The sequence below is a fragment of the Fukomys damarensis genome, unplaced genomic scaffold (assembly GCF_012274545.1).
Source record: "Fukomys damarensis isolate Sample0158 unplaced genomic scaffold, DMR_v1.0_HiC HiC_scaffold_23, whole genome shotgun sequence".
Taxonomy (NCBI): Eukaryota; Metazoa; Chordata; class Mammalia; order Rodentia; family Bathyergidae; genus Fukomys; species Fukomys damarensis.
Genome location: NW_022900935.1, coordinates 22,593,806 through 22,606,178, shown reverse-complemented (window position 1 = coordinate 22,606,178; position 12,373 = coordinate 22,593,806). Strand labels below are relative to the sequence as shown.

At 37.2% G+C, this 12,373-nt stretch overlaps 1 protein-coding gene across 4 annotated transcripts in view; it reads right to left on the bottom strand.

The window, feature by feature from the left end:
- The window catches only part of Ccdc30 (coiled-coil domain containing 30), a 90,727-nt gene that overhangs the window by 30,329 nt on the left and 48,025 nt on the right, over window positions 1-12,373 (bottom strand). For all 4 annotated transcript variants that reach the window (XM_033767900.1, XM_033767901.1, XM_033767902.1 and 1 more), the window contains 2 exons: window positions 7,755-7,934; window positions 2,052-2,261 (listed from right to left, as the gene is read on the bottom strand). In XM_033767900.1, coding sequence (XP_033623791.1) covers window positions 2,052-2,261; window positions 7,755-7,934 — 390 coding nt within the window. The remainder of the gene's footprint in view (window positions 1-2,051; window positions 2,262-7,754; window positions 7,935-12,373) is intronic.

The window sequence follows — 12,373 nt, the reverse complement described above, 5'->3', positions numbered from 1 at the left end:
AATCATGTCCTACTCTTTAGAAAATAATATACCTCTCTATATGATAGTTTTTATATTAGTTTGATTTTTTTTCTTAAAACAATGGAATCATATTGTTGTTTTGGTGATGTTTAAAAATTCAAGCCAGGCATCGTGGCACATGTCTGTAATCCCAGTACTCTGGGAGGCTAAGGGAGGTGGATAGCAGGTTTGACTCAGTCTAGTGGGGAAAAAATCAATTCTATATTGAACTACAGCATAAAGTACCGAGTACCTATATACAACAATTTATTTATTCCATCTTGTGGAATTTGGACATTTGGGTTGTTTGTGCTTTTCTGCCACTTGGAACAATGTTGCTGTGAACAAGATTGTATTCCTGTCTCTTGATACATATGTGAAATGTAGCAGTTTTTCTAGTGTTTTTGTGAAATGGCATATGTGTTAGGTTGGATATGTACATCTATATATTAACTTTCTCTTCCAACTGAAATCTGTATATAAGAGTTCCTGATACCCTAAATCCTCACAGATATTTAATGTATCTATTTTTAAGAATTTATCTGTCTCTATTGATTTTTTATGGCATAATAACATACACATGGTAAAGTTGTACATCTCTTAGGAATGCTCAATGAAGCTTCACTTGTATAACTACCACCTACACCAGGAATTAGAATACTTCCAGCACCACAGAATATGCCTTCATTCATGCCTCTTAGTTGTTGTTGTTTTTTTTTAACCTCATAAAGATAACCATTATCCTATCTGCACAACTTTATTTTATTTTACTTTATCTTATTTTCAGTATTAGGGATTGAACCCAAGGAGCACTGAACTACATCTCCAGCCTTTTTTATATTGAGGCAGGGTCTTGAAATGTTGCCCAGACTAGCTTCAAACTTGGCCTTACCATTGGATTTTTCTTTTTCCTTTTTTTTTTTTTTTTTTGGTACCTGGGATTGAACTTGGGTCCTTACGTTTTCAAAGCAGGTGACAGAACCACTGAGCTAAATCCCCAGCCCTAACATTGGATTTTTAAAGTTTAATTCATATTGTTATTACTGTATTTTTGATACCTATTTGATGTATATGGTTTGATGAAATGCTTTGTGGTCTAAGATTTGATCTCAAAGCTGCATATCGAATGTGTAACTGTTATATGCTGCTGCCACCTGGTGTTAGACAATCTAAAACACAAAGGCAGTATTTCATAATGCTTCATTTTACAACCAAAATCCTTCTAGAAATTTACACAATTAAAAAAATCATATAATCAACCAATCCAAGTGAGAGGAAAATAAGTCATTTACAATTTGAAAAGTACAGCAGTTAGTTTGTTTAATTAACACCATAGCTTTCATGAAACTTACATTTTAAAAATTTATGCAGTTTTTGAAAACAGAATAAAACGTTCAGATGAGATGAGGAACAAGGGAGAAGGGAGAGAGAAAGGAAAGAAAGAATAACAAAAGGAATAGAAGGAAAAATGGGAACAAAGCTTTTGTAAATAAAGGGAGGAAGAGGGGTTGAAGAGAGGGGAAGGGATGGGGAAAAACAGCAGTTATATCATATACATGTATACATTCCCTATGTTGGCTGTTATTATTATTATTATTATTATTATTATTATTATTATTATCATTATTATCATTATTTTGTTTTTGTTTTTTTGAGACAGGGTCTCACTATGTAGTTGAGACTGACCTGGAACTCACTGTGTAGCCCAGGGTGGTCTCAAACTCACAGCAATCCTCCTGCCTCAGCCTCCTGAGTGCTGGGATTACAGGCGTGCACCACCATGCCTGGCTGTTGGCTGTTATTATTATGTATATCTAAAATGTACCGATAAAATAAAAAGAGCAAAAACAGTTAAAGACTTTACTGGAATTGTAGGACCAGGTGAAATGTAACATCAGGAAAAATATGCAGGGGAGTAAAAAACAATTCATATCAATTAGTATTCCATCAGGTTTATACTATATCTAGTTCTTAAAATCCTCAGGGAAACAGGATTTCGGTAGTGGTATTTGGTACATGCTGTTGATTAAGCATGAGGATACAGTAATTACCTTTCCCTCTGCCTCAGCAACTTTTGATTTCTCCTGAGCCAGCTTTTCCTGCAGGTTGTTCTGTGATTTAATGCTCTGAGCCTGCTTTAGACCTTCCAGCTCCAGTTCCCTGATTTTCTGCTGACTGTGCTTCCACTCTGCCGTGAGAGAGCAGCATATCTTTGTGTTGTCTAGCAACTTCTGCTGGGCCTGCTTTAGTTCAAGTTTGATCTGGAAGAGGGGAATAAATAGGAATGATAAACATAAGCACGGGATGAATGGAAATGTGAGCTGGAATGAGCAGCTTTCAGAGGAGCTCAGCTTCCCAAACGCCGAATACGACTGATGGCGTCTCTAGAGTAGCTATGCATTAGTAAGGTTTGCCAGAGTTCATTAAGTCAGGGTGCAGCTAAACAAAGGAATTTTTAAAGAGTTTCTAGTTTTGCACAATCTAAACCTTTTTCCATCCTTTCTTTAATTTACTCCAAGGTGGATTTCATCTGTACTAGTCAATGTAACTTTATGCCAGTGGCCACCCCACTGTCAAAATAAGCCCAGTGTAGGACCGGGGATTTGGCTCAGTGGTTCTGCTGCCTGCCTTGCAAGCACAAGGTCCTAAGTTCGATCCCCAGCTCTGAGTAGCATTCCCTCCCTCCATCTCAGAAAGTCGTGCTCTCCTATCCTTCTAATTGCCAAAATTAAACTAATTTTGCCCATATATCCAAGGTCATCTTCTCTCAGTCTTCCTGATTTTAGTAAATGAAGCCACCATCCAACCTTTCATGCAGGTCAGAAACCAGAAAGTCACCTTGCGAGTCCCGTTTCTACCAGGAGCCAATTGCCATAATTTACCAACATGCTGCCACACTACCTTCACAGCTACGTGGCTGCAATCTCTTTGAGTCTTTTTTGCTAGCACCATAATGTAGATCAGGTATGGCAAACCTTTTAGAGACCAAGTGCCCGAACTGTAACTCAAAATACTTTTATCACAAAGTGGCAACACTGCAATTAAACCCAAAAACTTAGGTTTTACTTTAGAAAAAAACAAGTGATATCCAATGCTCAGCTGCTGGGGTGACTTGGCTTGAGTGCCAAGAGACAGCTCCGCATGCCCGCAGTGGCGTGTGTGCCACAGGTTCACCACCATTGGTCTAGATCGTCATCTACAGCCTGGGCTGTAGCAAGAGCTTCCTCACTGGCCCTGTCATTTCCATTTTCTTATCTAATCTGTTCTTTTAGAAACACAAACTGATCTTGATTCCTTTGCTTAAAATCTATCAGTGACATCTTGTCATTCTATGAACAAATGCCAGCAGTTCACCTGCCCTGTATGACCCAGCCCTTGCCTATCTCCTTAAAGCCATCTTGTTATTTCCTCTTCTCCCACTGAAACTCCCGTCACATGGATTTCTATTCAGTTTCCCATGCACTTCCACACTTCCATTTGCCAGGAATGGTTTCTCCTTTTGTATGGTTGCCTGTCTGTTCTGTAGGCCCTAGTCAAAATGTCACTTTGCAAGAGAAAATTTTCATTATCATTTAATCTGAAGATGTCTCCTTATTTGTGACATTACTGTTCCACACCACATTTATTTCATTCATTGAACTTATCACAAGTTATAATTAAGCATGCATTTATTTACTTATCACCCTTCTTCCTCAATTTCAATTCTGAGAGAAGGGGCTGGGTTTTTTATTTACTTCTCAATATCCCAGGCCTATCAGAGTACCAGAGAGTAGGGGATTACTACTGATCAGGTAAATATGCACAAGATCCTATGGAAAAAGAGAATCTGATGAATACATATACCAGGCAGGGAAGGCATACAGATAAAATTATTGAGAGGGATGGACTTTGTCCACATGGGAAATAGAATTCCTTGGTTTCAAAACTTTTCAGCTGAATTGATGGGGATTATAGTTGTGATATCTCCATATGTGACTAGTGTGTGTTAACCAATAAGAATCTATTGAGTGATTTTAAAAGTTAATAGTGCTCTCTTGGAGCACCAGTTTCTTTTTCATTTGTAACACAAAGATAATAACTACTCACCTCACAGGATAGCTGTGAAGCTGCATTAAGACAAAACAATTGGAGCATCAAGAACAGAGCCAGACACATTAGAAAAACCTAATAAAATTAATTGTTATTCAAGTAACACTTGTAGAATATCTACTGTATTTGATGAATAGAACTGAGACATACTATTATTACTGTTTACATTTGTTAGGTTTTCACATCTATAAAGTGTCTGGGCTTCATATTGTATCCTATTTCACAGATGAAATACTGAATCTGAGTTAGCAAATGATAAAGGAATATGCTTAATAAAAGATGTATAAAATTATAATATGAAAAGAAATTACAAACCCAAATATACATATACATTTCATAAGTTGGAGGATTCACTACTGTAAAGATTTAAATTTTGCCCCTATTGACATAGATTCAATGTAACTTCAACTAAAATCCTAAAAAGTTATATTTTTGAATATACAATGAGTATCGTGTAGATAAGTATGTGTAGATTGACAAACTGATTATAAAATTTACATAGAACTTCAAAAGGCCAAGAATAGCTAAGATACCCTAGAACAAGAAAAACAAGGTGAAAAATATCTTCTTCCTTAAATATCAATATTTATATGAGGCTAAAGTAACCAGGATAATCAAGGCTTCCAGGAAGCTTATAAGAGTTAAAACGAACAAAATATCAATAAAAAGTAGTTAATGTATATGATGCTATTTAGGTATCAGACATTCAGAGGAAGATTCAAAAGAGGAAAAAAAAATCTCTTCATACCCCCAAGTTTGATCCCTGGTACCCCCTCAAAAAATCTCTTTGTTCCAAGCTATCATTTATCCACCCTGGAAAGATCATTCACTGACTCAACAAATATTTATTTATTTATTTATTTATTTGTTGGATTTTTTTGAGTCAAGGTTTCACTATGTAGCCCAGAGTAGCCTTGAACTTCTAGTCTTACTCCTGCATCAGCCTCCTGAGAGCTGAGATGACAGGGCTGTGTCACCAGGCCCACCTCAACAAATATGTATAGAGTGTCAGTGTCATGGAAAGCATCATGATCTGTGTAGTTCTGGTCACTGTACCTCAAGAAAGATGTATTGTTTGAATATGTTCAATGTTAAAATGATCTAAGATTGAAGGGAAAGGTGAAAGACTGTCATACAAGGAAATGTGATAAAGATTTAGAATTTATTGGGCTGGGGATTTAACTCAGTGGTTCCACTGCCTGCCTGGCAAGCGTAAGGTCCTGAGTTCGATCCTTGGTGCCAAAAATAAAAATTAAAAAAAAAATTTTTAAAGATTTAGAATTTATTGTTATTTTTAAAAGTATATACACAATTTAATTTAATTAAATTAATTTATTTGAGAGTCTCACTATGTAGTTCAGGCTGGACTTGAACTCATGATCCTCCTTCCTCAGCCTCCTGAGGAGTGGGACTATAGCTGTGTGCTGGGAAAGTTTTAGTATTTGATTTAAAAATCTGTAACTGTATAAAGGCTTGAGGGAATATGATAAAAATTTTAAAACTCTGAAGAAGCTGGTTTCCAAAACAAACAATAACAATAAAAACAAACCTCATTAATTGTAAGGATAGGAGTGAGGTTTATTCTGATAATCCTAGAATCCTAGAAAGGTTTCCTAGAAGTTTGAGATAAATTAATATTTGTTTTCCTCTATATCTCTTCTATTAGTTCCAGAAAAGCAGGAATTCTTGTTGTCCATTTTCATACAAGATCCATTTGTTTCCCCAGTCCAAGGTGGGCAAACCTTTTTCTCATAAAGGGCTAGGTAGTAAATATTTTAGACTTTGTGAATTATGTGGTCTCTGTCACAAGTACTTAAATCTGCCATCGTCTGCTATCAAGAAATCAACCAATAACAAATGCTGGAGGGGCTGTGGGGAAAAAAGAATCCTTCTCCACTGTTGGTGGGTGTGCAGACTGGTTCACCCACTGTGGAAATAAGTGTGGAGATTTCTCAAAAAATTAGGATTAGAGGTCCTATACAACAGGCAGTACAGTCTGTAATAGCTAAATCTTGGAAATAGCCTAAATGCCCATCACCTGGTGATTAGATAAAGTTGTGGTTTTTCTGTAAAATGGAGTACTACTCTGCCACAAAGAAAGACAAACTAGAGTCATTTATAGCTAAATGGATGCACCTTGAGACCATACTCTTAAGTGAAATAAATAGTACACACATGTAAATGCTGAATTGTTTCTCTGGTGTAAGAAACTAAAAGTGTAAATGAGGACCAAAATGTATAATAGATATTGTGAAATAGGGAGAAAATGTTCAAAGGGGAAGGGGAACTAGGTGATGGGGGGAAGGGAAGAAGGGAAAAAATGAGAAAAGAAGGAAGAAATAGAGACAAAGCTTTTGTAAATAGGGAGGGGTGGTGGGGTTGAAGGGAGAGAAGGGAAAGGGGAAAAATAAGAACCAAGATATATCAGGTGTAGGTACAAATCTCCAATGGTGAATGTGTTCATAATGTATACCTAAAATGTACCAATAAACTTAAAAAAGTTTGTATTATCTAAATGATAAAAAACCCGTAAAAGCAGCCATAAATAACATTTAAACTAACAAACATGAGCCGGGCGTGGTGGCGCACACCTGTAACCCCAGCACTCAGGAGGTTGAGGCAGGAGCATCACTGTGAGTTCGAGACCAGCCTGGGCTACACAGTGAGTTCTAGGTCAGTCTCAAGTACATAGTGAGACCCTGTCTCAAAAAACCAAAACAAAACAAAAACTAAACTAACAAACATGGCTGTGTGACAATAAAACTTTATTTACAAAAAAAGGAACCAGACAGGATTCTGCCTATAGCCCAAAGTTTTCTGACCTTTGCACCATGAAGATAAAGATTGTGTCTGTTCTGCCTGCTGTTGGCCCTCAGTGTCTACAAGAGGCTTAGTTTTTATTTGTTGAATGTTAAATTCCAGAAGCTTTAAGGACTCACAGAAACCAAGTCTTAGTGTATATTTAATAAAATGTAAATAAATTAATATAAAATTTATTACCATTATAATTTACCATAATTAAAAGGAGGCAGTATTTTATGAGGTGGTTTTATTTTAAACATTTATATGTATATGTGGACATCACTGAGATTTAGATAATGATTTTAGATAATGATTTCAAAAGATTAAGTAACTTTAAAACTACTTCTGAGCTGGGTATGAGGTAACACATCTGTAATTCCAGCACTTTGGGAGGTTGGGACAGGAGCACAAGTTTGAGTCCAGCCTACGCAAATTAATGACTTAGTAAGACCCTGTTAATCGGTCAGTCAATCAATCAATCCATCAGTTAATGACCAGGGCTATAGCTCAGTATGAAGGCGCTGGCTGGGTTCAATCCCCAGTATGGACCCCTCCCCCCAGCCAAACCCCTTTTTTCTTTTTTTTTAAAGGGGGAAAAACAAGTCTTTATTGAACTTGGAACGTAGCCCTCCCACTTTTCTTTTTATAGGTGGATAGCATACATATCCCCTTCAGCAAGGAGAAATGACAAAACTCTGTTCTCATTCAGGAATGAAAAGAAAGCTAAAGGAAGAAGCTACCAAGTAACTCCTTGTCCATCCGTCCCGGATCCCATCGTAAATTATAATGTTGTGGAATTTATTGACTCATCTATTCTCAGGTCCGCCAAGAACCTTCAGAAAAGACTGTACTGCTAGACTTACCCTAATGCTCTCTTCCTGAAGTAAGCTATTATGTTGCTTTAAGTCCAAGTTCTTCCCTCTCTCATATTGAAGCTCTTTTTCAGCTGAGCTGCAAAGGATTTGAAGCCGACGCAAATTCTGGCGAAGTTGTTGTAGTTCCTCCTGCTGGTCATGTTTTAGTTTTTCTCCAGATGAGAGATACTAAAGCAAACATTTAAAAAGAGAAACATGTTTGAAAGAATATTGGTAAAACATGGGTTCAAACTGTAAGAACCAGGCTTGTCAGAATGAGGTTATTCCTATGAACATATTTTGGAGTTAGTTTACCTACAACAAATTTACATTTATGGATAGTTGCTAATGTTCATGTAGTTTAGCACTTGTTACGTTAGAGTGACAATACCAGGAAAGTTATGGGAACAAAAGTAGTGAGACATACACACTTAACCTTGTTTTTCCCTATCAGCAAAGGGCAACAGAAGCATGAAGATTTTAGAGCAAAACATCCCTTAAAATGGAGCGCTAGAGTCAGTGTGTGAACCTGTGCAGCAAGTGTGTGTGTGTGCAGAGTACATGAGTGCATGCACAAGTGTGTTTACTGGCAAAAAGAAAAAACTTAGTGAGAGATTTTCAGTTTTTAGCCTACTTCCTCAATTTCCTTTTTACACTTCATTGTTCTCGAGTTACTAGAAAGAGGCAGCACACATTTTTAAAGTTGAACAGTATTGCATTGTCATATACATTTCATTTTCCTTATCCATTCACCTGCTGATGGACACTTAGGTTGAGTCTATAACTTGGCTACTGTGAATGATGCTCCAGTAAAATAAGAGTGCAGGTAATCTTTTCAATAGACCAATTTCATATCCCTTGGGTATATTCCCAGACGTGACACTGCTGGATCATATGGTAAATTTAAAAATTCTTGAGGAACATCCTGTTTTCCCAAGGCTGGCCTAATTTACATTCCCATCTATAATAATCAAGAGTTTCCTCCTCTGCACCTTCACCAATAAATCCTCTACATTTTTGATAGCAGACTTTCCTACTGGAGTCAGGTGATATCTTGTTGTTTTTTTTATTTGTATTTCTCTGATAATTAGTGATGTTGAACTTTTTTTCATATAATGTTGGCCTTTTTTATGTCTTCTCTTGAAAAATATCTATTTGGGTCCTTTGCCCATTTTTTTTTTTTTTTTTGTACTAGGGATCGAACTCGGGACCTTGTGCTTGTGAGGCAATTGGCAGAATCACTGAGCTAACCAGATATATGTTTGAAAATATTTCCCTCCAATCTGTAGGTTGTCTCTTCACTGTGTTGACTGCTTCCTTTGCTAGGCAGCTTTTTACTTTTATTTTTAGTACTGGGGATCGAAGTCCAGACCTTGTGCTTGCTAGGGCAAGTTTTTACTTTGATGTAATCCCATTTATCAAATTTTGCTTTTTATTTTTATGTTGTTTTGTTTTGTTTGAGACAGGGTCTCACCATGTAGCCAGGATGACTTGAACTTGCAGTGATCCTCCTGCCTCAGCCTCCTGAGTACTGGGATTACTGATATGTGCCATCACACATAGCAAATTTTGCTTTTGTTACATAAGCTTTAGGGATCATAGCCAAGAAATCTTTGCCAAGACCCATGTCAAACTTTGTCCCTAAGTACTCATGAACTGATGTGGTATAAACATATGTAATGGAATGCTATTTAGTTTTTTTTTTTTTTTTGGTACCAGGAATCGAACTTGGGCCCTTGCACTTGCAAGGCAGGTGGTGGAACCACTGAGCGAAATCCCCAGCTCGTTATTCAGTTTTTAAAAAGAAATAAATCTTGGTACTTGCCACAACACTGATAAACTTGGTAGACATTATGCTATGTGAAACAACTTGATACTGCATGATCACACATGCAGTTGAATGCATAGAAAAAAAGAGTAGCATTGGTTGATAGAAGATGGGTTGGGGTCATAAAGTAAAGATTTTGGTCAAAGGTACAAAGTTGTAGCTGGGATAAAGATGTTTTGAAGATCTGTGCTATAGCATGGTGAGTACAGTTAATCATGATGTATTTCAAACTTGAACATTGATGGACAGTACTGTTCTCACCACACACAGATAATAAATACATGAGGCAAAAAATGTCTATTTAATTAATTAGCTTGGTTAATCATTTCACAGGATATTCATATAGCAAAACATCATATTTACTTCATAAATATGTACTTTTATTGTGTTATAACTTAATAAAGCTGAAAAATACACATGCATAAAAACAACAACTCTCCTATCAGCCCTCTCCAGTGCAATTTTTTTTTTTTTTTTGGTAGCAGGGATCAAACTCAGGTCCTTGAGCTTTTAAGGCAGGCAGTGGTCCATCGCAATATCTTAAAGGAGTAGTCATTTGGATTTTCTACAAAAGGTGGGCACACATAGATGTGGAATAAATAATTCAGTCTTATACAATTTATAGATGAGCTATACTTACTAGAGTTACCTTATTCTTGTTCAGTATATATGTCCTGTCCATCACTTTCTGAAATGACTATGTCATTCTTTTAGTTTTTTTATGTTTAAGTCCCTGAAGTGGCAAAGAACTCCCCAAGTCCTCCTGTTAGTGCTTCAGTTTCATTTTGGTTTAGTCAGAAAAGCAACCTGAATCCAATTTACAGTCTAAGAGCTGAAAGCTCTAAGATCTCTAGGGAAAATTCTTTAATGGATCATAATGTAATTATGAAGAACCCCAGTTTCAATCCTGAATCTACTGTGTATTAATTGGACGATCCTGGAAAGGGTACTGGGTTCACCTACATTTCAGTTCCGTCATCTTCAAATGAGGATATTATGGATGATACCTGCTGGGTGAAGTGACGAGAACCAGGTGTGAGCACTCAGCAGGATGCCTGACACTTACTAAGCACTCAGTGACATCACCCATTGCTGCCGATGCCGCCTACCTTTACTTTGACTGCCTTCATCTTCCATCTGCACACAACCTGGAATATCTTGTTCACCACTCTAGCTTCTTGTTTACCCATTATACAGCAGTGTTGAATAATTCATTAGTGATTAGAAGCCTATAGGACCACTTACTAAACCAAAATAGAGATAGACAAGAGAAGCACCCCACTTGTACTGAGGACACAGAAATTTTAGCCTGTTTTGGAGAATGGAAAAACCAGAATAGGACTTCTTCTTATTTATATTTTCCAGTCCAGTCATTTTGCCAGAATAGAAATGAATTTTTTTGTTTGATTTTTGAGACGGGGTCTTGCTCTGTAGCTCAGGCTGGCCCTGAATTCACTATGTATCCCAGGCTGGCCTCAAACTTGTGGTGATCCTCCCACAGTCTTCTGAGTGTTGGGATTGCAGGGATGTGCCCACCATGCTGGGTAAAAATTATTTGTCGAGAAAGTCAACTGCTGAGACAGCGACTACTTAGCCAGCCAAGCAGCTAACATAAATAATCTATTTTTCCTGCTACATAAATCAGCTTATTGGTAGAGTTATTGGAGGGGGATATAAACTCATTCAAGCTGCTATGAAGCATCAAGAGATTTATTAGCCAATTACCCTCTCAAACCCTCCAAACTTAAATTCCTTAAAAATAATAATAATAAATTGGAAATAGCCAAGCATGGTGGCACATGCCTATAATCCCAGAACGTGGGAGGCTGAGGCAGGAGTATTAACATGCCCTTGTGTCAAAAGTTGGAACTAGCGTTATCTTAATTTTATAGGCTTTTCCTATTTTAAAGTATTTTAGTAAAATAACCATCCGATACAAACCTGGTTCAAATAACCAGTCCAACTGTATTGTGGAAATAAAGTGAAGACTGCTGTCTTTAAATATTCTCATCCAGTGGATGTGGATGGGCTGGGCTATAAAACTCTGGTGCCATTACCTGTATGAACCATCAAACTAAGCCCATTTGTTCTGACTTCATATTCATCAAGCATGATGATTATGAACTGTCTTTCTTAGTTCTATATAGGGAGAAAACGTACTGTTCATTGAAATGTGCTCAGGTGATATTTTAAATTAATTCTTATAAAAAATAATTAATTTGTATTCTGATTTTATCTAGTAGCCTTAAAAATTTGGTAAATTTTGTTTTTTCCCCGAGAGATTTTAGCTTACCTACTGTAGGTGGGTCAAACCCTGAGTGAATTCACCAACAGTGTCCTAGGAGAGTTTTTGGGAGCCAGCTTGCTGGCCTTCTTTAGAAAGCCAGCTTGCTGTGGGAACTGTATTTTCTCTGAATTCTTTTTTTAGCAAGGGGAAACAAACAGCATAGCAGTAAAAAGACAGGGCTCTCGAGGAGACAGACTAGCATTCCATTACTTCCTCCATGTGGCAAAGAATGTGCCCATTCTGTGCATATTGTCTAACCTCCCTAGAGCCTCCATTTCCTTACCTATTTGGTGGCAACAATAATATCCCTGTCTTGTGTTGCATATTATATCCAGGGTATTTAGCATAGCACCTACAACACAGTAAATACTAAAATGTTAGGGAAAAAATTAAGCTAATTTATTTATTTATTTTTTTTGGTTTTTTGAGACAGGGTCTCACTATGTCGTTGAGACTGACCTGGAAGTCACTATGTAGCCCAGGCTGGTCTCGAACTCACAGCGATCCTCCTGA